This window comes from Patiria miniata, unplaced genomic scaffold (assembly GCF_015706575.1).
Source record: "Patiria miniata isolate m_02_andy unplaced genomic scaffold, ASM1570657v1 HiC_scaffold_29, whole genome shotgun sequence".
Lineage (NCBI taxonomy): Eukaryota > Metazoa > Echinodermata > Asteroidea > Valvatida > Asterinidae > Patiria > Patiria miniata.
In genome coordinates this window covers 14,549,992-14,575,936 of record NW_024037068.1, presented here as the reverse complement: position 1 = coordinate 14,575,936, position 25,945 = coordinate 14,549,992, and the positions used below count along the sequence as shown (strand labels likewise).

Here is a 25,945-nt window from a genome sequence, read left to right as displayed (position 1 = left end):
ATGTGTTTACCTTCTCTGGCCAGGGCTGTCTTGTTGGAGTAGGTCCCAATCAGGCACTTGTTCTGCTGGGCGTACTCGGTCCCGTTTGGACAGTAGTGACCGGGGATGCAATCCGGAGGGACGATGACCCCCGTGACATTGAGGAGCTCGTAGGGGTCGCAGTAGGCGCCCTTGGGGCAGACGTCACATGACCCTTGACCTTCCTGGGATTGGTACGTGCCTGCGAGAACAAACGTCACCAGAAAGTTAGATGACATCTGTGTGATTCAAAGTTGCAAATGTGACAAGTACGCATTTACCACATTTTGTCTGAACAAGTGTTTGTGTGTATTGTAAGTGTACGAGGCAGCTCAAAATTGACTATTGATTGTGCTAGGCTATATCTGATCAAGCAGTTTTGTGTCTTTTTTCTCCGAAAGGCCGGTAAATAATCAACACAAAAGGGACTGCAACCACTATTTTTGATGCCGCATCAAAAAACGTGAAATATTTTAACTGAGGCAAATTTTTTGTGACGTTGAATTCTCTTCGCATACGCATTTGCATTCAGGTTAGAGGGAATATACAACATTTGCTTTTTGCTGTAATTTTCAGAAATGGATGGATATGGGGGGTTAGTATTTTATAGCAAATATTGTTACACTGATTTGTTTGACCTTTTTTTGTCCGTAGATTTTGGAAAAACCAAGAAAAACAACCATGTTCTTGTCGTCTGGTTCCCTGACCCACTTACGGTGAAACAGAGCAATTTATAAACGCTGGGGAATTGTAAGGTCAGGGAATCAGTCTACCTGGCTTGTACCCGTTCACAGGTGTGTAATCGATTGCAAAGAAAATGTGGACTAACTAAACATGATAAATTGGGAGAAGTATTTGAAAAAAACCCAGTTTTTCCAAAGCTGGTTGGCTGACCAGCGTTGGAAATTGATACAAAAATACCACTGTTCTTGAAAGTGTCAGCACACCTGGGCCCAATTTCATAGCGCTGCTTAACAGCCGACTTTGTGCTTACCGAGCCTCCATCTATTTCATAGGGACCGTTAAGCAGTAAGCACAGCAAAAGCAGGCTTAACCTCAGCCGAAAACTTTGCTTAAATCAGTGACGTAACAATAGAAATCTCCATGCGCGCGCAACTGTAAGCACAATCACGGCATGAAATAGTGCTTAAGCAGCAGCATGATTTTCTGCTATAGTAAGCACAACTTTTCTGCTTACTGTTAAGCAGTGCTATGAAATTGGGCCCAGGTGCCATGATTTTACAGGATGCTTTAGACTGTCATCTGCATACAGTCCAGTAAGGTATTTTGTGATAATTTGGAAGTTTTATTTTTTGATGTGTGCAAATGTTATATATTCCCTTTAAGTATACACTACCTTTAATGCATTTTTCTCTCGGCCATGCAAAGCCTGAAATTACATCACCACTCACCTCTCGGGCAGAGCTCAGGTAGAGGTGAGCCCGGCGGGCATCGGAAGCCCTGCCAGCAGACATACTCCAGCGGCTCTCTGGTGATCTGGCCACCGGGGCAGTAGTAGCCCTCGGTGCAGGGTCCGGAGGGCTGGGACAGATGTTCCCCGGCACAGTAGAAGCCTGAAAGAGAAGTGTTTAGAGGGAGGTTGAGCATCTTGAGATAGGAAGAATAAGCTAGTTTGGTACTTCAACTATGCATGCCATTGTGATATGGGTTACGGGTCATTCAGGATAATCGAAGGCGTATGAACGCGCATGGAGACGGTCGCACGACGCTCTTGCGCTAATTACAACCAGAATGAGCCGTGTTTTGTTGACTGTAAACTTGAAAAATGGACTCTCCGTGACAAACTCCTGGAAGCGCACTGCATTGTGACTTGCTCGAATCGATCGAAATGTCTTGAAATAAATCGTCTACTCAGAAAGTCAAAAGTTAATTCACCTCAAGAAAATTTCAAAAATAAATAAATAATAACACAATAATACAGCACAAAATACAGAAGAGAAATGGACCCAATTTTTTCAATGAGCAGATAAGGACGGAAATTAGCTCAGTATGGAAATATTTGCTTACCAAAATTAGGTTACCAACCAAAATATCGCACGATGCGCATTGCTCATTGTGACCGGTGCTCGGCTGATTTTTGCTTAGCGCATAAATCTGCTAAGCAGTATTTTCTGCTTTAATGGACATTTTCCACTGATTTGATTTGGGGAGTCAGGTTGGCGCAGCGGTACTTTACTCGCCTTCCACCGCAGAGAACTGGGTTCGAATCCCGCCTAGGCCAGTATGTGGATTGGGTTTTCAGTCCCTACCTGATTCCGTGGATTTCCCCAGAATATTCCTCTGAGCCTTTCCTCCCACCTCTACAACTGTAACTTCTTCTCATTGTCTTCTCTCCACAGGTTTCCTCAGGCTTGCGAGCTACAGTGCCTAGGGCCCTTTTGAGTAATCCTAGGTTTCATTACCAGAAATGATTAAAAATAATCAAATCTGGGTTTTTCCGTTCCACTTACCTGGTGTGCATGACAGGCAGTTACTGATCTCGGTGTTCTTGGTAGTGTTGGAGTAGGTTCCGTTGGGGCAGGCCTCCGGGTTGCCGCTGCCTTGCTCGCAGTAGTAGCCGGCCGGGCATTCCATGCTGGGGGGCTCTGGACCGTCGTTACCGCCGGGGCAGAAGTATCCTGCATTACACAGAGCTGAAAAGGAGGGAGAAATAGACAGTTACTAACAATAACAATGAAAAATCCAAAATAGAATGTTCAAAACCTAAGGCCAAAAAAAAAAAGTCTCCGGTTTCTGGTATGCCCGCGCGTCGCCGTAGCCATGCGCGTCGGCAAAATGAAAAAGTTTTTTTTTCAATGAAAGATGATGTCTCAAAACCGCCAAACTCACTGGTTTGACTGGAATCCTGCTGCTACACAATTTTAACGTGTTTTTAGATGGGGTTATGATCGAGAATAAGCTTTATGTGGCCTCTCTGGACTCCCATATATTTGCACTAAGTTTAGTCGGGCACCATTTGCAGTCATCAGTCGACATTTGAAGCAAAAATGTCAGGTAAAAAAAAAAAAAAGCCGCGTCGCCGCACCACTTTTTGGACAAGCTCCATACCAGAAACCGGAGACTTTTTTTTGTGGCCTAACCGGTGGAAGTTTCAGCTCAGTGGATATCCAGTGTAGAACCATGCACAACCTGTTCATCACAAAACATGATTTGGTCAATAGGTCTCTCTCAAATGACATAATTTCCTACGGACCATCCATGTGCATCAGCATATTGAGTGTCAACTTGCATATAAACGCGCATCAGCTGCGTCGTATTTCGAGCACATTTCGAGGAACAAGCTCGCGTGTTTGGAACGTTTTCAACGCTGCGCAATGCGTGCTTGACTGCGTAAAATACACAGTTGCAGTTCTCCTACAGAGATGGCCGTCTTTGAGAGAGACCTACAGCACTCTGTATTCCAAAAGTCAGCTACTGGCCGATCGCTGAAAATCACCTACATATCTTGATTTCTTCTAAATGACAGCAAGCCAGACGGAATAATTTCACCGGGTGGTTAGCATTCCAAGGAAGCTTTTTGATAATAATTTGGTAGGTTGTTTTAGGATAAATGTACATTATCCTTTAAGCCTTTAAATCACTGTTTTCATACTTTTCAGAACATAAAGACTCCAAAAGCTTCACAATTGTTTTTTATATTTTTAAAGGTGCTGAGTTATGAAACATGAATACTGACTGACTACAGAGATGAAACTGGCATATGGCAAAAAAATCGGAAAATATGCCGAAGAAAAATACGTGTCCGAAATCTGGGCCGCGCTGCATTACACACATGTACATGCATGTACAATACACTACATGCCCAATTTCCGGACACCTACTCCTGCTTTATTTTCGATTCAAACAAAATTTTACGATGAAAAAAATGGTCAGTGTTTTCATTGCATAAAATGCCCGAATTACGGTTAGAGTAACGGAGTCATCAATAAAGAAGTTCACTTCTTACTTGAGAAAGTCTAGGGAAAAGTCCGAAAGACAAGGCACCGTTCATGGTGCATCAATCATGTCCATTCAACCACACAACTCCACTACTCCACTTGCATTCATACGTGGGGAAAAATCAGGTATTATCGTCTTTCTCTTCTAACAAATGCCAATGAAATGTTTCGCTAATGCTCTCTTCGCTATCCTCGAGATAATCATCATGATTTTTAAGGCATTGTATTTTGTATAACTAAATTTGAAACCTCACAACATAATGATTTTATCCACTGGATCGTTCACAAGGCTACCCGTTCGGGGCCGTTCCCGACCGGCCATGTGCTAGCAGACGGTACGGTGCGGTACGTACGCTGGTACTCATTGCGTGCAGTACATGCACGCACGTGCGACACAGTGATTTTTCCATGTCGCCTGTCAATGTTTAACCTTTTGTCCAGCCGGAGAAGGCTCCGATCAGTGTTATGCCCTGTGTTTCTACCGTTGAAACACTCCAATAACGACTGGTGAAAGAGATTAAAACTGCGTTCGCGATGATTTTAACGTGCCATTTCCATCGACTTTTCATCGACTTTTCTTCGAAATTATAATTGAAATAAAATGACATTTTGTGAGAAAAATCCTTACTAAACCAAATTTTGTGGGACACACTGTAAAAAAATCGGAAATTTCGTTGGAAAATTCAAAAAGTCGGTTTTCCGAATAAAATCGGAAAAGTTTCATCTCTGTGACTAGAATGCATATTAGTTGCACTATGTACCTTTGGGTGCTGCTAGTTCGTAATCATCACAGTACCAGCCTGGAGTACAGTCGATGGGAGCCGGGGAACCAGACGGGCAGTATGTCCCCGGATAGCACTTGTTGCCAGTGTAGTTGACGGCGGGACAGGTGCAGTCTGAGATCACTGTGGCATTGCCTGGCACGAGAAACATCAAATACATGATAAAAATAGTGTTTGGGAGTTTTAACTTGTGAACATTTGTGCAAATTAAAGGTAATTCCAATTTTCGCAATTTTTTTTTGGGGGGGTAGAAAGGCTTGCTTTACGCTAAAATTGAATGGATCGGTCAATTTTCAGATTGTTCTTGAGAACTTCTCAAAGATATTGAAAATGTTTATGGTTTCCACCATAAGTTCTGAAATATAACTTAAAAATGCATAACTCGTATATATATATAAGTGTAAGTAAAGAAAGTCACTTTCATAAAAAAAAGTAGTATGATTTCAAATTATCTGGCAGAATCAGAGAAAGAAAACTTTAAGTTAAATAAAATTCCATGTTGTGTGTTGACATTTGACAAGATTTCAACTTGTGCAAATTGATACTTACCAACGGGCAGAGGCTTGGACGTGACAGCCCCTCCGGTGCAGAACCACCCCTCGCTGCAGTTGCCAGTGGGAATGTCCAACCCTTCCCCTTCACAGTACATGCCCGGAGGGCAGAGTTCACAGGAGGAACTATTCTGCTGGATGGGGAGGGAGTTGTAGGTGCCCTCGGGGCAGGGGTGCTGAGTCACGTAGCTAGTGCCTGGAGGGCAGTAGTAGCCTGCCGGGCAGGGGTACACGGTGGGGTCGCTGGTGTTGGCGGGGCAATAGTAACCAGCCGTGCAGGTGGCACATGAACTTTGACCTGATGGAAGGAAAATAAAAATGATTGTCTATCTACACTGTCAACTAGTGGCTGGAGACTAATCTGGGCCCAATTTCATGGCTCTGCTAACCACAGAATTCCGTGCTTACGATCACCATTCTTTGCTAACCACGCAAGCAGAAAAATTCTGTGCTTACCCTGTAAGCACAGAATTCTTAGTTACGGGATGTGCGCATGCGCATAAGCCAAAATTCCTCGCTAACGCGTGAAATACGCTTACCGCAAGCACGGAAATTTCTGCTATAGTCAGCAGGGATTTTTCGCTAACTGTAAGCAGACCCCAAGAAATTGGGCCCTGGTCTAATTTTTTAGGTTGTACAAAGAGTGCAAATGTGCTCAAGGCTGGTCTTAAACGAGGTTTTGCCTTGCCCACTTCGCCGAGCAGCTGCTACGCCACCTGTCAACAGCTTTATGGGCAAGTTACCGGTCATCGCGCACTAAGTCAATCACAAGTCAATGCAATCTCCAGGCAAGTGAATTGTGATGAGGTGTTCAGGTAATCGCAAATACTAGTGATTTGACTGATACTGGTGATTTGACTGTTCATTTACTTGTGATTTGACTTGTAATTTACTAACGTTTTGACTTGAAATATACTTATGACCGACTTGTTATACAGCGATAATTTGGGGAGTAGGGTTGGTGTAGTCGTACTTTCCTCGCCTTCCACCGCTGTCACCCGGGTTCAATTCCTGCCTGGGCCAATATGTGGATTGGGTTGCAATCCCTACCCGATCCTGTGGGTTTTCCTCAGAATATCCCTGTGGGGTTTTCCTCCCACATCTAAAAACTGTAATTTCTTCACGTTGTCTTCTCTTCACTGGGCCCCATGGGAGACCAGTGGATTCCACTGAATGGGCTACCCAGTTTAAATAAGAATTATAATAAAAAAAGAATGCAAAAGTAAATGACAATCCTGAACCTACCTGGCGATGCAGTGAAGGTACCTGCGCCACACTCCAGTGGGGTGATGGTTCCCCTAGGGCAGTAGCTGCCTGCCGGGCACACCCCTCCCACGCCCTTGTGACCGTCACTGTCCGTCGGGGTAGCAGTGTCCGAGCCCAGCTCGCAGTAGTGACCGGGGTCGCACTGGCCGTCCTCGTCGGCTTGACCAGGGGTGGCGCAGTAGTGACCACCTGCGGTGATACAGAAAGGGTCAAAGGTCATCAGACTGGCTCTCCAGAAATTTAACGTTTCAAGGTTTGAAATAACACTACACAGAAACATAATCTAAATATAGAACTGGTTCTTAGAAGGATTAATTTTTCTCTTCTCAGGAATGCAAATATTACAAAGTCTGTCACAACCAGACAAACACTGATCGATTCCTATTCACAATGCACTCTGAAGTCAAAGTTTCTCCAACTGGGCCTTTTTTATTGTGAAATCAAATACACTCTAAAAATCATTTTGGAAACAAACTTGCCATGGATTGGAAATTTAGATCTTGAGATTATGAGGCAATTTAGTGTTTATTTAACAGCCAACCTGGAGAAATGACACATACAAGTATAGATTATCTATGTTTTAAATTAATTTTTAATTGGTCAAATTAAATGGTTCCGAGCAATACCTGTGCATGGTGTGCATTCGTCCTCGCGCTGCAGACCCGTACGGTTCCCAAAGAAACCCGTCGGGCACAGCCGGGTGTCGTAGCCCGTCCCCGTGGGGCAGTAGTAACCCTGGGGGCAGGGGTCGGCCGTATCACCGTGTATGCACTGGTAGCCGGCGGGGCAGATGTCGCACTCCTCGGCCCCGGTCTGATTGTAGAACGTGCCGTTGGTGCAGGGGGTCGGGTGGGAGGAACCGGACTCGCAGTAGTGGCCGATCCAGCATCTATCACCTATGGGATGTCAAGAAAGTAAAGTACATGCATAGTTCATACCTTGTAATTGAACCCATTTGCACCTGTTCCACATTGTGTTTATTTACTGAAGAATCAATAAATATTAAGTCCTGGGGCAGTTTGGGGCGCTACAGTGAGCAAAAGGCAGGGCGGTTACAGGCGCTACATTGAGTAACGGGTTAAACCGCTAGTACTTATGTGAGGCATTCTGACAATATGAGACAGAACTGGGCATAGGTCCAAATGAGGGTTTGCAGGTATTAGGAAAGAGCATAAAATTCTCCTTAAGATACTGTTTGTTGCACTTCAATCAGACATTCCGTTGACAAGTTATGGCTGTTTAAAGTTCGCATTTATCAACATCTCAAAAAAGTAAAATACTGAGAAAAAGGCCTTCAAAGTTTTGAGTTTTGTATTAGTGAAAAGACAGATGTAAACAGGTTTTTTTTCTTTAAAAAAAAAAATTAATTCCGATTTTTATACTTTTTCTTTAAAATAAGTGTTGTAGACGTATCAAAGATTCAAATATCAATTAATCTGAATATCAGAACAAAAATTACCCCCATTTGCTTTTTTGCATTTTTCTCCACTACGACCTGTGCTTAGTTCCGTCTCATTTTGCCAGAACGCCTGACATATTACCTAGTACATGTACAACTCTGTATTAACATTTTACTGCTCTGTATTAACACCCTGATGAATCCAACAGACCATTTATAGAGTACTGGGCGCTTTGGGGCAGTATCAGGAGCAACATGCAGGGATCTTTGGGATGGTGAGGAGGCTAACAGGTTTAAAGTGTCTCCCTTTGCTATGCACTCAAAAATGCAAAAATATTGTTCCTGCGATCAAACACAAAGCTTCAAAGCTTCAAGATTACCTGTGACGCCGTCTGTGGGGGCGCTGTTGTCGGCCCCGCTGGTGCAGAAAAAGCCAGCGTCGCACTCGCCGGTCACGTTTGTCTGGCCGGGCTGGTCGCAATAGTAGCCTGAAAAGAAGAACAAAACGAAAAATGTCTTTTGTTTCGGGTCACGTCACCACACCATGTTTTCTTTGAAACTGAAGCACACATCTTGCAACTAAAGACCAAATGGTTAAGCACAGAATAGTACTGCTAACAGTGAAGAAAAGGATTTTTAATTGAGCCCAGGAAGATGAAAGGGTTTTTTGGGTTTTTGTTTTTTTTGGTGTCATGCATTTGAAGTTGATTTTCAATTGCAAGGGCCACTACTTGAGATTTGTTTTCTGTTCATTTGCCCCCCTATTTGTTGGGTTTGATTCAGAAAACAGACAACAGAAAATTATCCATCCAACTTTTTTGCTGTTGTAAAAATTGGCTTGAAACACCATGGTGTGGAACATCCTCAAACAAATTGATTTGTTTTGGTGTGTACCCATGAATTAACTTTTCAGTTGTGAGTAACAGCCGAACTGTTGAACATTGTTAGAAATAAACTACTTTCCAATAAAATACAGATAATGAGCTTTGAAATGACACGTACTGTGAAATCTTGACAAGTCAAACTCCGATAACTCAAAACAACTGTAAGTCAAATAAAGAATCCATTGCCTTCAGTAGTAAAACAATGACATACAACCCTGCTTAACTCAAAACTCAGCTGAAGTCAAATTTGGAACCTGTTCCCTTGAGGTTTGACTTATCAAGATTTCACAGTATATGTATCATTTGTGGCATTCGATAAAATACAGATAATAAGCTTCAACACGATATACATGTTTCATATGTGGCATTTGAACATTTTTAATTTTGGCATCGACGTTTATAAATCTGTGGGATTGTCCAAATCTTTTTACCTGGTCTACACTGGATACAATCGCTGACGTCTCCCTGACCAACCACATCGAGGTACGTCCCCGGTGGACAGGCCTCTGGGTAGGCAGTGCCGTTAGGACAGTAATGCCCTGCCCAGCAGAGATCACCGTAGGGCTTGCTGTCGGGTCCCGGCTCCTCGGAGGAACCTGAGCAGAAGTGACCTTCACAAGAAACGGAAACAATCCATATTAGGTCTAAGAAATTGACAGCAGGCTTCAAATCCTGCAACCTTCCGAACACCCTCTACCAACTGAGTTATCCAGCTTACCGACTGAGCTATCTCCCAAATGTGGCTGGGGATTACGCCCAAAAACTGCAATGAATAATGTTGCAAGCCTGGCGATCAGTGATCACTGAGAAAGGGTACAGCTCTTTATTTCAAATTATTCAATTAAGAACATGGGGAATCGACTAGGTTAACTAGCCACGCATTTCAAAGGCCAGGCTGTACTGGCCTTTCCCTCTTTCCCCAAGATACAGTGGAACGCCGCTGTACCGAACATTCGGCTATACCGAACATCACCCTTGGCTCCCGAGCAATTGTTGTTCGAAAATGTCAGTGCAAAAACCTTAAATTTATGGCGTAAATCAAGAAATGTTAGGGCCATTTCCAATTCCCGAACGTCAAACGGCCATTGCTAATATCAGGCTTTATGTTGAAGAGTGACAGATGGCTATGATTTCCCCAAGGAATAGAAGGGAAAAGCCACCAAACCCCTCCTGTAGGTCTAAGTTGAATCGTGGACAAGTTTCGAGACTCCGCGTGTGGAATAAGAAATGCCACTACACTATAACAATTGTCAATAGAGGGCGCCGTTGATGTGAAAAAACCTCAAGCCATCAAGGCTCAAACCATCAGAGCACCGGCAGCTTAAAATCGCTATACCGAACGATCGCTATTACCAACAATTTCTGTGGATTCGTGATGTTCGTTATAGCGGCATTCCACTGTACAACTACAATATAAGACTTAATGTTTTGCACTGAGTTAATAGCAAAAGAAGAGTGACTGGAGGGTGATACATCTGCAATTCCTATTACCATCCCATTAGGAAGGGAATGCGAAAATTAAACAGCTTGGTAATTTGAGGTTTATCGCAAGGCTCTACAGGAGTTTACAGGGTACCTCACAGGTTATCGTTTGTTTAATTTTGCATTCTTCCCTTACCTGCCCAGCAATCGCCAGATTCCTTGGTCAGCCCAGTCCTGTCGCAGAAGTAACCCCCAGTGCAGTTCTGGCACTGCGCGGCCTCCCGCAGCTCCAACTGATTACTGAAGGATCCCTTGGGGCAGTTCTCCCCGGCTATGCTGCCCTCAGGGCAGTACTTGCCGGCGGGGCAGATGTCGCCTGTTGTACCGTTGTTGGGGGTGGAGGTGGCGGCCCCCTCGGTGCAGAAGTAGCCAGCTGTGCAGGGCTGGTAGGGTTGAACGTTGCCTGTGTTTTCGGTGAAACGACAGAAGATTTACAATTCACAATCTACTTATTCTTTAGATTTTTGTTTTGGACGTGAAAATTGCTTTAATTTGGTTCTGCTTTTCTTCTTATTATTATTCAGGGATGAGATTGTCAATTAAACAAAAAGTCAGAAAATTGGATGAAAGGTCTGAAATAAGCATTTCTTTCGTTGCTGATGTCTTTCTCTCCGATTCAAAAAGTCTGAATTCAGACAAAAGTCTGAAAAATCTCAAGCCGGATTATTATCATCATCTGGTTAATTGAAAATCAAATGTCTTGCAGCCTTGCGGATGAATTGCAGATCTGTTTGTACGCAAACGGGTCTGCTCTGTGATAAGTCTGGTTCCCGGACCCTACATTTTCAATCAGGAAACCAGGAACCGGTTTATCCCCACACGGTCTGAATTGTCGGGCAAATAATTTGAAATTTTACATTCAATGTCCCATTCAAAATGCTGATTTTACATTCATGTCCCATTTAAAAGTGAGACTCTTGTATTGCAAGAAACATGTAGCAATTCAGAAATCAAATCTATTTTTTTGGATTGAAACTCAAAAATAGCACAGTAAAGAGACGTTTTGAAAACCCAGAATAGTGATGAGGATCTGGATTTGATTTTCACAATGTGTGTTCAAAATGGGCCATGTTTTTTTAAGTAAATTAGGATGCTGTGTGACCATTTTAGAGGTACAGTCAGTGATGAATTCAAGTTGAGTGACGTAAGTTAACAGATTGCTTTCATAAAAAAATAATAACAATAATGTTTCATTTGTTGTAAAGTGACTGAAAAATAAGACCTATGCAAATTTGAGGCTTGCACTTTTACCTTCGCCAGGGCAGTACATGCCAGGATCGCAGGGCGTGCACTGAGTGTAGTTGTGTAGTCCCGTCCTGTTGCTGTAGGTTCCCTCAGGGCACAGGTACTCTTTCTCATGCTTGGTGCCTGCCGGGCAGTAGGAGCCAGCTGGGCAGATCTCTGGATCCGACACGCCACGATAGCTGCGGTAGCGGCCCGAGAAGTTGCCGCTGTCGGTGGTGTTCTCGGCATCCAGGAACTCGTAGTCGCCTAGACAGAGAGAAACGGGTGTAAGATGGGTGAACAAAATTGTCAGCGCATTGTTAGACTGAGATGAGTCAACTGATTTCATCATTGGACTGAGATGAGTCAACTAATTTTTCATCATTGGACTGAGATGAGTCAACTGATTTCATCATTGGACTGAGATGAGTCAACTAATTTTTCATCATTGGACTGAGAGGAGTCAACTGATTTCATCATTGGACTAAGATGAGTCAACTGATTTCATCATTGGACTGAGATGAGTCAACTAATTTTTCATCATTGGACTGAGAGGAGTCAACTGATTTCATCATTGGACTAAGATGAGTCTACTGATTTCATCATTGGACTGAGATATTAAAGTCCACTGATGGGAGGGGCAAGGGGTGGTCCTTACCATACGCTCTACAGAAGGCACCCTTGGGGCACAGGTTACAGTCGTACCGCGCCCAGTGCTGCTGGTACCATCCGCTGGGGCAGCCCGTCTCGTTATGGCTCCCGACCTCACAGAAGTGACCGGGACTGCAGGCCAGTCCAGCAGGCTTGGCCGTCTCCTGACCGCCGGGGCAGTAGTAGCCGCGGGAGCACTGGGCCGTGGGGGTCTCCAACCCCCACTCCTCGCAGTACATGCCGGCCGTGCAGGACAGGCAGTCTGTCATGTTGGTGTTCTGCTCGCGATCTAGGATTGAAAAACAAGAATGTTGTTGTAAACGGTTAATACTGGTGTTACAGTTGCTCTTTCATTGCTACTTTTTAGATTCTTTTTTTAGTCTTTTTCCCCCTTTAGTTTTTTTCCCCCCATTCAGAAGTAGTTAGCTACTTCTGAATGTGACTCGCAACAGAAAAATCTGCCCATAGGTAATTTATATGTATTTGCTGCCCAACAATAATTTTGGGGATCTTTCGTGCTTGGAGGTGTAAAAAGGGTTGCAGACTCGAAAACAGCAACAAAGTAGATTTCCATTAAAAAGAACACACATAAATTGAAAATTGTTAGGAATAAATAAAAAAAATCAAATCTCAACAAGTTGCCCATTCACATTTAATAATCAAATCCCCATCATAAGACTAATGACAAAATTAGAAGGAATTTTTTTTTTAAAAATAGAAAAACAATGTTGAACAAAGAAATTGAATAACATCTCATTTAGATTTGTAAAAATAAATCTCAACTTACCGGAGTAAGTGCCCGGCTCGCAGGGTTCCTCCACATCCGTTCCCTCAGGGCAGTAGTGTCCCTTACTGCAAGCCACTGGGTCCCTGACTGATGCGCTGCCGTTACAGAAGAAGCCGGCGGTGCAGTCCCCGTCGTAGATCTCATTGGCGTACCCCTCGCAGTACTTGCCCTTGGGGCAGGGGATGGGGGACTGGGAGCCTTCAGGGCAGTATGTTCCTGTCAAAGACAAACAAGGTGGGAAATTAATTATTTTGAACAAAGAAATTGACGGGAACACTTTGAACCAACATCCTGCAGAACATCCCAGTGTTGTAGTGAAGATCACAAGTCCTTACAAGTCACCCAGACTCAAGTCATGTCACTTGCTATTCAAATAAATTATGACAAAGGCATTCATGTTTTATTATTCATCCCTTGTTACTAGTGACCAAACTTGTGAATGGACTTTACTTGTGACCGCCATTTTGATATACTTTGTAATTTACTTGTGACCGAACTTAAAGACACATACATGTGGCAACAACACTTGAACACAAGTCATCACAAGTCCATCTCAAGTCATTCACAAATCATCCTGTGCAAAGTTAAGCTGTTAACCCCTTAAGGACGAGGTGTAATGGGGGAATTCCTCCATACATGGAGCAAGTGACCCGCGAGACTGCACAGCCTTTGTGTGGTAGCGGGACTGCACAAAAGCAGCAGCTGTGGAACTACCCACTAGCCGAGTGCCACGGCATAACACAGCTGGCAACTGCATTCCAATGAGGATTAGCGGCTGCGGCCATGACCGCTCCCCGTCTTTAAGGGGTTAAAAAACGACAAACACATTCCTTGCTAAATCTCTTATTTCTTGCGACATTGTGAATGGACTTGTGGTTGTCCTTGTAAAAGCCCCAGTGGTGAGTTTGTGAATAGATATATCATTAACTTGTAACCGGAATGGACCGATCCAGTAAGCACCGCCCCATGGTGTTCTGACCAATCACAGCCGTGATTTATGTCCGACGTGCGTGCACTCAAGTCTGACATGCGTGCACGCGTGTATGATGCGCGCGGAAGGAAAATGCAGCGTGGCATTGGAGAGGAGCACGTGTGAAGTTGCCCACGTGCGCACTGGGCGGAGCTTACTGGATCGGTCCATTGTGAAGGACTTGTGACTAACTTGGCTACAACATTTTTTAAAATGACCTTATCATTCCCAAGGCTCCCAACACTAATGGAAATCATCTGGAAAGTTAAATTTCACACGATTTACTTACCAGGCGGGCAGATATCCCCGGTGTTATTCAGCGTGTAGATGGGGCACTCACTGACCGAGAAGTCGCCAGTGGTGTTATCGTAGGGGGTAGGTCTCTTGGAGTAGGCCCCACCACTGCAGTACCAGCCGGGGTCGCATCGGTCTGTGGGCACTTCATTGTCTTCACCCTCACAGTACCAGCCACCTGTGAAAGTAATTGCCAATGTCACAATCTCCTCACAATTTCATATGCATGTCTAAGAAAGACCACGATTGAAAACAGAAAACATGTTAAACTGAGAAATCACTGACTAAATTGTGTAGATTGAGAATTCCTGTACTGTGTATACCACTGTGGACCTTTTCAGTGGAGAATAAAAGGCAACAAGATCCACAGTTGGGTAAAGGTCCACAGTTGGGTAAAATATTACAGTATGGTAAAAGTCAACAGTTGGGTAAAGGTCCACAGTTGGGTAAAATTCTACAGTATGGTAAATGTCAACAGTTGGGTAAAGGTCCACAGTTGGGTAACATTCTACAGTATGGTAAAAGTCAACAGTTTGGTAAAGCTCCACAGTTGGGTAAAGGTCCACAGTTGGGTAAAATTCTACAGTATGGTAAATGTCAACAGTTGGGTAAAGGTCCACAGTTGGGTGACATTCTACAGTATGGTAAAAGTCAACAGTTTGGTAAAGCTCCACAGTTGGGTAAAGGTCCACATTGGGGTTCTGAATAGATTTTGTCACTGTCATTTGATATTTACGTAAGTCTCCATACAATGTTATTCCTTAGGTAACGAGGACACATAAATTCTTACAGGCATTCATCACTTAGATTGGATCCAACAAAAACTTGAGTAGAATTAACTTGCAGAATTGCGAAAATACATTACTTTTTAACAGGAAAGAAAGATTTTGCTTCTGTTTGATGCCTAATTAAAATTCCAAGCAAGTTTTGTAAATAAAAACCTCTCCTTTGAATTTTTAAATCAAAATTGCTTGCTCAGATATTCCCATGTGCAAGATGTCTGATTAATGTTTCATCATCTTTTCTTCTGTACAGAGTTAAAAACACAAGTTTGAATCAGGAGTGTATGCAAACACTTACCAAGGCATGGTAGGCAGTCAAATGCGTCGTCAGCCATGGTGCGGTTGTTGTATGTCCCCTGGGGACAGGCAAACTCAGTGGCGTGCGTGGTGCTCTCGGGGCAGTAGTAACCTGGGGGTGAAAGATGAAAATTGTTCAAATTTCAGACATTCCGTCTTGAACTGCAGTGTTTTAGACATTTCTGCTTCATAGTGTGAGCACCATCAGCTATAAAAGGTGTATAAAAGTAGTTGAAAGCAAAGAACTTATTATCTTAGTGCTAAAACTAAGATGACTTTGAGTACATTGATTTTGAGTATCAAGCCAAACATTTTGGTCCTTGACCCCTGCCTAATCCCTCAGTTGTGTTTTTCCTTCCACCCCGCGAGCTTGTGTGTCCCCTAATTGTTTGTTTCTGTAGCACTTTACCTTTGACAATGGTCCTTCCAGGACCAAAATGTTAGGCCCTCTATATTTGTTAAAAAAAATTTGAATATTTTGAAGTTTAATTCAGACTTGAAGCTTTTCAAAACTGATGGGATGTTTTGATCTGATGAGCACAGCTTACCCTTCCAGCAGGGCGTGTATAAGTAGGTTGTCGAGTTGGCCGGGCAGTAGTACCGCGCCTCGCAGGGTTGGCACTCCGCCTGAGTGGTCAGGTCATTGTACGTCCCCGCCTCGCAGCCTAGAGGTGCTGGGTTGCTACCAGGACAGTAGGTCCCTTCTGGACAGGGCCCGCCGACGCCCGTATTGTTGTTATTGGGGTAGGGGGTATCCACGCCAATCTCGCAGTAGTAGCCCGGAGCGCATTCGCCCGCGACGCTATCGGCGCCGGTCCTGTCGCAGTACTTGCCGCCGTCGCACTGGGTGCACTCGGCGGCCGTGGCCAGCATGGTGACGGGGCCGTAGGTGCCGATGGGGCACTTCTCGTAGTCGAAGCCCCGCCCCGTGGGGCAGTAGCTGCCCAAGGGGCAGGGGTCGGCGCGGTCCTTGTTGACACAGTAGTAGCGGGCGGGGCAGATGTCGCAGGCCTCGGCTTGGGTGTGGTTCATGTAGGTACCTGGAAAGTTTAATGATCATCATGAAGCAAATGTCTTATTTACAAATTCTTACATGAAATATTGTTTTGAGGGGGGGGGTTGGGGTAGCTCGAAAGAAATACACATTCTATTGAATTTTTAACTCCACAATTGTATGATTATTAGCTTATTGATAATAAACAAGATATGGAAGGGTTTGTAATCTCAAAATCTGAAGAAACAAAACAAAATTTCAAAAAACATAAAAACAAAAAACACAAACATGTCTTTTTGAAATCAGCAACAGTAACGTTTCCCCGTACAAATCACAAGTGAAACGGTAGGTGTTCAAATTATGAAAATAGATCAAATCTGTATGGTGATGATGCTCAATTTTTAAATATGTATTTTATAACTTGAATCTTTGTTTCAATCATAATGAAAACCAAGTTCACATCGACAATAAAATATCTTGAATTTTGAATGGTTCACCACACATCATGCACTGTTCACAAGTTCTGCTACCGCCAATATTACTACTATTATTACTATAATACTATTAGTAAAGATCTCTCTCATAGGACGCCATCTTCATAAAAAAATTACAACTGCGTATTCAATGCCATCAGGTGTTCTAAACACGCGCTCATGTTGCTCAAAATTTCTTTGAAATATGGCACAGCCGATGCGCGTCACGAGAATTTGACGCACAAAATGCCGATGCACGTGGCAATCTGTAGAAAGTGACGTCATTTGAGAGAGACCTATACATGTGACTACTTAGATATGACTCACCATCGTCACAGGGTTGGGGAATAGAGCTTCCCTGTTCGCAGTAGGAGCCAGCCGGACATGTGTCGCCAGTCACGCCGTCTGTCGGTGTCGCGCTTGATGCTCCGCTAATACAATAGAAGCCAGGATCACATTCATCTGAAACACACAAACAAAAGAGTTAACTCCTTGTTGAGGATGGGCAGATATTGTTGTAGATGGCGCAGCCCCTTAGGTGGCGCACTTTGATATTTCGCCTCTAGTGCCTAGCTAGAGCAAAAGTAATACCTAGCATTTTATACTTAGTAAAATATCATCAAGCTATCCAACTTATCGTTCATAAACCTTGAGTTTGCCTACCTACTACAAAATTAAGAGAGAACTTTAACTTTGGTGGATTTTCCATTTTTTATTTGAACTGCCATAGCCACAGCCAGAGTTATAGCCATAACTGTAGCCATAACCATATCCTAGTAATATCTATAACCAAAGCCATAGCCACAGCCATACATGTAACTATAGGCAGAGCCACAGCTGTAGCCAAAGCCATTGCTGTAGCCACAGTCATACACGTAGCTATAGCCAAAGCCATGGCTGTAGTCAAAGCCATAGCCAAGCCATAGTCATACATGTAGCTATAGGCAAAGCCATAGCTGTAGCCAAAGCCATGGATGTAGCCATAGTCATACATGTAGCTATAGGCAAAGCCATAGCTGTGAAACCTTATAGGTATAAAGCGCTATAAAGCACCACATCTTATTGTTACTATTATTATTAGCCAAAGCCATAGCTGTAGCCAAAGCCAATGCCATAGCCAAGTAACACAGACGCGGCCTTACCTGTATAATTGGTCTGGCCCAGCTTGTCGCAGTACTTCCCTTCCGTGCAGTTCAGACAGTCTTCCAAGGCCGGCCGCTGAGTGAGGTGGTTGAAGGTCCCCACGGGACACGGGACCGGGTCCTCGGTCCTCTCTGGGCAGTAGAAGCCGGCCGGGCAGACGTCACCGTAGTTCTCCCCTGAGGGGTTGGGGTCTACGGCACGCAGGGTGCAGTAGTGGCCGGCGGTGCAGTTGCCAGTGGGTGCCGTCAGACCTGTCAAAAGAGGTGTCCGACAGACCAATACTTTAATCCCCTCTCCATAATGTTCTGATCACTTACAGTAGCTGTCAGTTATGTCTGACACGCAAGCACTGAAGTCCAACATGCTTACACAGAGCGTCTGGAATCCAACAATTTTTCGGGGCCCTTCCACGCTGTTAGGGCTTCGCGCTCGCATGATTTTTGGTCAAGGTATGTGTCCCCCCCCCCCCCCCCCCACTTTTGATAAGCGATTGACGCCCTTGCACGCGCATGACATGCAAAGCTGACAAATACAGATCTCCCTGAAGAGGAACATGTGTTGTTGCCCACTTGGTAAAAATATAAGGCCTACCCTGTGTTTGGCAGTACTGTCCCGGCGTGCAGGGCTCACACTCCGTTACATTCTCCAGGCCGTAGTGGTCACTGAAGGTACCCTCGGGACACTTGATTCCCTGGTCACTGCCCTTGGGGCAGTAGTAGCCCGGCTGGCACTCGTAGCCGGTCACTCCGTCCGTGGGGCGGGAGGTGTTGGAGGCAGACACGCAGACGTAGCCGGCGTCGCACACATCGGCAAACACGGTGAGACCTGGGGGAGGGAAACGAGGGAAGGGAAATTAATACTACATTTCGTCGGGAATTTATTTTTCATAAAAAGAATTCAATTCAAAAGTAAAACCAATATTGAAGGGGACATTACAGGACCAAGAATGCCAACAGTTGCTCCGATTATCTCCCAGGCCTACCAATCAGATGCAATGCCAAAAGCCTCCCATAAAGATACCAATCACACGAAGGAATGCAAAGGAAAGTTGTAGATAAATCCACCGATTACCAGCCAAACCACGGAGTGATGTACCATGTTGCTGCCTAGTTCTCACTGCCTTCTGCTTTGCATGCAAATAGGCCGTAACACTTTGTTTGATCCAAAGCTGTAATAAGTCCATCACAAGTCAAGCACACTCGAACAAAAGTCATTCACTCTCAAGTCAAGTAATAAGCTATACACATGTGTGATTTATTCTGACTTGTGATTTACCTGTGATAAGCAATTGCATTAGTTTGTAATACACTGTCTGTTAGACTTCAGCTTGACTGGCTTGCACTTTAACGGGCGAAGATTTGTGATTAATTTGCGACTTACTTATGATTCACTCGTAACTGCTTTGTGATTGACTTGTGATCGACCTTTGATTGGCTTTTTGACAGCCTTGTGATTAACAAGTGATGGGCTTGTGATTGACGTGATTGACTTGTGATTGACTTGTGATTTACTTGTGATTGGCTTGTGATTGACATGTGATTTACTTGTGATTGACTTTTGAATGAATGCCTTCAGACTGATGATTCACTTGATACTGATTTCTGATTAACTTTTGATTGGCTTTTTGGAAGCCTTGTGATTGGCTTGAGATTGACTTTTGATTGACTTCAGAGTGATGATTTACTTGTTACTGATTTGTGATTAACTTGTGATTAGTTTTTGGAAACCTTGTGATTGACTTGTGATTTCAGTCATTACCTTCCCCATCACAGTAGGTTCCCCCAGGACACGGCTGGCACTGGCCCACGTTCTCCAGGCGGGTGACGTTGCTGAAGTAGCCTGCCGGGCACAGGTACTGTCTGGCGCCCTCGGTGCTCTCGGGACAATACGAGCCCGGCGGGCACTCGGTTGGAACGACGACGCCGGAACTGAAAACGCCGAGGGAAACGGCAGCTTCGGTGGCATCACAGTAGCTGTACAGAAAATGAAATAAAAGGATTTATAAAGGACTTGAAATATCCACCTGGGTGTTGGACCGAAGAACATGTGCCAGTTTTGTACTTTTTATGACTGGTCTCATAGTATTTCAAATTAACTGTCAACATCAGAGATACCAAATGCTCGGTTTTGAGTCCCAACTGAAGAAGTAATGTGTTAATTTTTATTGCAAGTTTTATTTGCCATTTCTCATTTATTACAACAAGCATGAATGAATTGAAACCTTTTCTAAAATTCTGTGCATTTTGACGACCCCTTTTAATCATGATTACTTTACAGAAACAACTGGCTTACTGAATATTCAAGTAATGCAATACCTCAGTGGTTGTTACTAAACATATAAGAATGTAGCTACAAGTGGTCATCATTTACTATTTGGCAGGCAAGACTTGCATTGTGATGCATTGGCTGGTTTCAAACTGACACAAATGGGTAAGAACCAGCTAGAACCAGTTCCCTACTGAATATTTATCAAGCAAAACAAAGGGCAGGGCTTGCATTCCAATAACATCACTTGAAGCTGGTTGGTTTAACACCAACACAACCTGGCCAGAACCAGCTAGATCCAGTTCCCTACTGAATATTCATCAAGTAAAACAAAGGGCAGGGCTTGCATTCCAATGACTAACACAAACTGGCCAGAACCGGCTAGATGCAGTTCCCCACTAAATATTCATCAAGTATCGATACTATTCTGCTGGGCAGGGCTTGCTTTTGGATAACCCGTCTTTGTATTGGTTGAATTAACACCAACTCAAACAGCCAAGAACCAGCTAGATCCAGTTCCCTACTGAATATTCATCAAGTAAAACAATGGGCAGGGCTTGCATTCCAATGAGTAACACAAACTGGCCAGAACCAGCTAGATGCAGTTCCCTACTGAATATTCATCAAGTACTTACTATTCAGCTGGGCAGGGCTTGCATTCCGATGACCCCTCCTCGTCCTGGTACTTCCCAGATACGCAGGGTTCCGGTGCGGGATTCCCGCCGGCGCAGTAGTGACCCACGGTGCAGTTGTACTCTACAGGGGTCGCGGTGTCCTGTCCGCCTGGGCAGTAGTAGCCCGGGTCACAGTCGGCCGTGGGGGCAATATTACCCGTGCCGGCGCAGTACATGCCGGGGGTGCAGGACAGACAGTAGGTCACGTTGATGTTACCTGTAAAATTCAATAGCAGGTACAATTAAAACATATACTGATCCAATTTCAGTTCACCCATTGTCCCCAAAACAGCTGTACAGAGCCCTGCTTTTACTCCAAAACTTTTCCAAAGTCCCTCAAAATTTTGAGGAAACCATAACTGTTGATTTACAGAAAAGGTACTAAAATTCTGAAAACAGGCAAAGGAATGAGCAAAATAGACGCTACTATAAGCTTCTATAAGCTTTAAACTTGAAAAATAAAATACGTTTTCATGGTCGCTTTTCTAAAATTTTTACAAGATTTTTTTGTAAATGAGAAACGGTACCATTGAAATTGGAATAATGTCACAGGGTGTTTGGTACCATCCGTATCTTCACTTTGAGGAAGGTTTTTCTCATTGAATCAGTAGGTCCTTTTCCAGATGCCTGAAAGTTTTGCAAATTTGAAACAGGAGCAAGGATCCACACAAATTCCCACCAGATCAACTGTTACTCTCTTTGCAAACAACACTGGTGTCTGGTTAATGAACACAATCAAATTTATGTGACAGAAATCAAAATGTATTTGGGTTGACTTTTAGGTTTGGCACGAATCAGTGTCAAGGAGTGAACAAGGGGAACAGTTTCTGCAAACCTGTAGTGTTTGAGAATGTTCCAGCCGGGCACGGCGTTTCCGTGACGGAACCCTCTTCGCAGTAAGCTCCTGTTGGGCAGAGACGGTGGGGTGGGTCTGGTCTGGCAATGCCGCCATCACAGTAGTAGCCTGAGAGGTAAGGAATTGAAAAAATAGAAGAAAGTGTTGATGCTTGACATAATCATGCACAGTGTTCTAGTTAAGTCCTTTTCTGAGTCTGGCAAGTATACCAAAATATATAAAGTAGGAGTGCCGTGGCCTCGTGGTTAAGGACATTGAATTCGTGGTCTGTGGGTAATTCTGCGGGTTGTGGGTTCGAGTCCAGCCAGGGGTCATGGTGCGTGTGCCCTTGGGCAAGGCACTTTGTCACTCATTGCTTCTCTCCACCCAGGAGTAAATGGGTACCAGTGAGGGCAGTGATGGTTATGTGATTGATTTAGCTTCCTTGCGCCTAAACAGGCAGCATTGAGCTGTATACTCCCCAGGGAGCTGAGATAGTATTTGGAATGTTTAATTGGCCCAATGAGCAGGGGTAATAATAATACTGTAAGCGCCGTTATTTAGTTTACTAAAAAGGGCGTTCTTAAATGCCGATAATTATTATTATTATTTAATTAGGGAACAGCAGTGTGAGGAGCCAGTCTTCACTGTGTGATAATGGCCGGGTTGGGGGATGGCCGCTGTTAATGGCCAGAGCTGAATCCAATTAATAAATACTTTTTTTTTGCCGAAATAAACGTTAAAATGCTCCAATTTTGTGACTATTCTTTCGGCGATATTTCCAGACTTTATTGTGTTCATGTTCAGTGACCATATTTTAGCTTAATGCATGGTTCCGTGTCTCTTCAATATGCGCTGTAATATACCACCCTAGCTGGGCCCAGGCTGCACTGGACGACGTCTTCATTGCATTACAACCACTAACGTTCAGGGTATGACCTTCTGCTACCATAGCGAAACAAATTTCAACAATGTTTTTTCATATTGTTAACCTGATGGAGGAAGCTGAAATTTCATTTTCATTTTCCTTGCGTCTAGAATTGCAAAAGATGCTTGGATTAGAAAAAGTAAATATGTGCAAAACTCAAGGAGAAAAAAAAAAAGACATCCAAGTAGCCGTCAATAAAAAAACAAAAATTCAGATATTTGATGGCGATTTTAAGTGGAAAATCCAAGCACTGAACTGGATCTAACTTACCTGCGTCACAGTTTCCGTTTGGCTGTTCCAGGCCCCACTCCCTGCAGTACTTGCCCTCGGTGCAGGGTTCCGGGTAACCGGTGCCAACTGGGCAATAGGTTCCGGGCCAGCATTCCCCACCTATCAAATAGGGAATATAAGTTATATATCACTTGAACCGACAAACATGAGAGTGAACTTTCCAAATAATATGCAGCATCAGTTATTTGACAAAAGACAACTCTGTTCACAACTGAACTTGTTAAAGTTGTTAAATTTGAATTTTTACCATTCACTGACATGATTTTCAAAGTACTGTAAATGTAATAAAATTAGGTTTTGCCCTTCACCGACGTATAAACACTGTATACTCAGTGTGTTACCTCCCGAGTGAAAGTTGGAAAAAATCACTCGGGTGGGACTCGAACCCACGACCTCCTGCTTTCTAGTGCAGATGTCTTACCACTTGACCACCGAGCTAATGGGATCAGTTGGCTGGTTCGAATCTGATGTACACAGCAGATGGTACCGCATTAACTATTCACAAGATGGAATTTTGCATCGGGGTGATGTAAATCAAATTAAGTTTTGCCTGTAAATTTGGGAGGAACCAAGCACAAATTTACACGAAACTTACGTCAAAGATAGACACGAAAAGACAGCTTTTGGAGAAACTATATTTTAATAACAAAAAGCCTATCCTCGAGTCCTGGCAAAATCCCTGAAAGAACCCCACATTGCACAGGACAAGAGTGATGATAGTACTTAAGAGCTTTCTTTTTTTCATAAGCCTTTAGGCTTGTGACAGTACTTAAGAGCTTTCTTTTTTTCACAAGCCTTTGATCAGTAAATTGATAACTGTACAAGAAACAACTGTGCGCTTTTAAACATGGTGGAAAGCGCATTATAAATGTTGTAAGTTATAGTTATAGTTATAGTTATGATACCGAAGCGATCACGAAACCATGTGATCGCTTCCGCACCAGCAAATCTGGTCCCAGCTGGACGGTTACGTCATCGTGTCTCCCCAGACTACAGACAATACATAAGATGATAGCCATAGCCCTTACCGGTGTAGTTAGCCAGTGGGCAGGTGCACTCAGACAGGTTGGTAGCGTTAGCCGTTGGCAGTGGCATATCCATGTATGACCCGCCGGTGCAGTACCAGCCAGCGCTGCAATAACCACTGGTTGTGTCCATGCCGTCATCTGCAAGCAAAGAAACAAACCGATAATATTTATTTACGATGGAATTTACACTGACTTACATAAGTTCTGTTCAGTGGCGCACCCAGGGGGGGGGCCTCATGGGGCTTGAGCCCCCCCCCCCCCCCCGAAGAGGTTGTTAATTTTTATTTTTTTTCGTATTTTTTTTTTTTTAGTCCCACGATTTGGCCTTGGTGATACATGAATGTGGCCTGTTTTTGAGTAGTATAACAGGGGTGTAAATGGCCCCACCAACGTCAAAATAGCCTGCCCCTTTAAAAAAAAAACAATTTTTTTCAGCGGCCAAAACTTTTGGGCAAAATTTTTTGAAAAAAAATCAACTTTTAACAAATTTGTAAAAAAAAAATTTGAGCCCCCCCCCCAATCAAATCCTGGGTGCGCCACTGGTTCTGTTTATTCTAATTTTTATGTTGCTTTGTCCAAAGCTATGGGTACATGTACGTCTATTGCCGTGTAGTTGTAATTGTTGAAGACCTTGGCAATACATGTACCTCTAGACAAGAGATTCAAACATAGCTTAAAGTTTGGTAATAAAATCAAGTGTCGCCCACACATAGGATATCAGCTTCGGTCCAAAAATTGGGCCACCGGTATCAAATGATCGATAGGAGCAATGCTCATAGTCATTTTTGGCAAGGTATGCACATGTAGAGTTGGAAAATGTGTGACAGCTTTGCAGTGTGAGCAGTGGCAGTTTTTTGGGTGACATCACTTTTAATTATTTGTTTTTCAAATGGCCGCCAATATGCTTGTTACCGGATTAATGATATGTGGTAACAAGCATGTTTTGGTGAAAGCACCCCAAAAGCTGCCACCGCTGCAATGCTATCCCGTATTTTCCAAGTACAGGGGTGCATAGCTTTCCAAAAATCACAGTGAGCATTATTCCCCTCATTTGATACCGACCCAACCCCCAGGCTGATGGCCTATCAAGTTCATTTCTGTTTTCATTTTAAGGCCGCATCCAAATTACTTGGCTACGCCTTGCGATTACACATGCGCCTGTGAAGGCAGCCGCAGCCACTTCCCATAGACACGTATGTTATTGCTAGCCATAGCCACATCCTTCAGACACGGCCTCATATTATCAAAGCAAGAGACAGAATTAACCATAGAGCTATATCAAATTACTAGAGCGCTAACTCCACATTCTTGCAAACAACGCAAACAACTTAAACGCGTCATGACAGTTAAAAAAACGTCACGGCAAAACACATCTGCAGCGAATACGCGCAGGCGTTGCTCTGTTTGCGTAGAGTAAAATGACACGCTTATTTGCTGATCGTGCATCGTGTTTAGAATACAAACGCAGATATGCAAATAGCCGTACAAAAGCCGTACAAAATTTCGAGTTTTCCATAGGTTTGTGTACAAACATGGATGCGCCCACCAGGCATCTCTTTGTACATTGAGTTAGCGCTCTAGTAATTTAATATAGCTCTATGGAATTAACTCAGCTCAGGTACTCACATTCGCAGTATTCTCCCCGAGGGCAGGACAGGCAGTCCTCAGGCCCGTCGCTGCCGTTGACTGGGTTGTAGCTACCCTTGGGGCAGGGGAACTCGTAGCTGTACCTCGTGCCCGGCGGGCAGTAATAACCTAATATCACAAAGAAAAGATAAGTCATGAGTAAGCAAAGTTTAAGAATACTTCTTATTGCATATGAGGGATGACACTCTATCCCAGGTTACTTCCAAGCTAAAAAGGTAGAGAGAGGAAAGTTGGGGTGAAGTGGCTTGCCCAAGGACACAGATACCGCAAAGTGCATTCCAAGGCCAGGTATTTGAGATGGATCATGAGCACATCACAAAG

At 43.8% G+C, this 25,945-nt stretch overlaps 1 protein-coding gene across 1 annotated transcript in view; it reads right to left on the bottom strand.

Annotated features, from left to right (window-relative positions):
• LOC119735195 overlaps positions 1–25,945 on the bottom strand; it is a 179,781-nt gene that overhangs the window by 55,458 nt on the left and 98,378 nt on the right. Inside the window, exons 83-107 of the mRNA XM_038208901.1 lie at positions 25,604–25,732; positions 23,978–24,115; positions 22,929–23,048; positions 21,731–21,859; positions 20,857–21,112; positions 19,715–19,929; positions 18,548–18,781; positions 17,956–18,207; positions 17,141–17,275; positions 15,895–16,386; positions 15,348–15,458; positions 14,263–14,445; positions 13,004–13,219; positions 12,224–12,505; positions 11,593–11,832; positions 10,478–10,744; positions 9,291–9,470; positions 8,356–8,463; positions 7,203–7,472; positions 6,556–6,765; positions 5,309–5,608; positions 4,739–4,894; positions 2,490–2,672; positions 1,431–1,592; positions 11–220 (exon numbers count right to left, since the gene is read on the bottom strand). Of these exons, the coding sequence (XP_038064829.1) occupies positions 11–220; positions 1,431–1,592; positions 2,490–2,672; positions 4,739–4,894; positions 5,309–5,608; positions 6,556–6,765; positions 7,203–7,472; positions 8,356–8,463; positions 9,291–9,470; positions 10,478–10,744; positions 11,593–11,832; positions 12,224–12,505; positions 13,004–13,219; positions 14,263–14,445; positions 15,348–15,458; positions 15,895–16,386; positions 17,141–17,275; positions 17,956–18,207; positions 18,548–18,781; positions 19,715–19,929; positions 20,857–21,112; positions 21,731–21,859; positions 22,929–23,048; positions 23,978–24,115; positions 25,604–25,732 (5,178 nt within the window). The remainder of the gene's footprint in view (positions 1–10; positions 221–1,430; positions 1,593–2,489; positions 2,673–4,738; positions 4,895–5,308; positions 5,609–6,555; positions 6,766–7,202; positions 7,473–8,355; positions 8,464–9,290; positions 9,471–10,477; positions 10,745–11,592; positions 11,833–12,223; positions 12,506–13,003; positions 13,220–14,262; positions 14,446–15,347; positions 15,459–15,894; positions 16,387–17,140; positions 17,276–17,955; positions 18,208–18,547; positions 18,782–19,714; positions 19,930–20,856; positions 21,113–21,730; positions 21,860–22,928; positions 23,049–23,977; positions 24,116–25,603; positions 25,733–25,945) is intronic.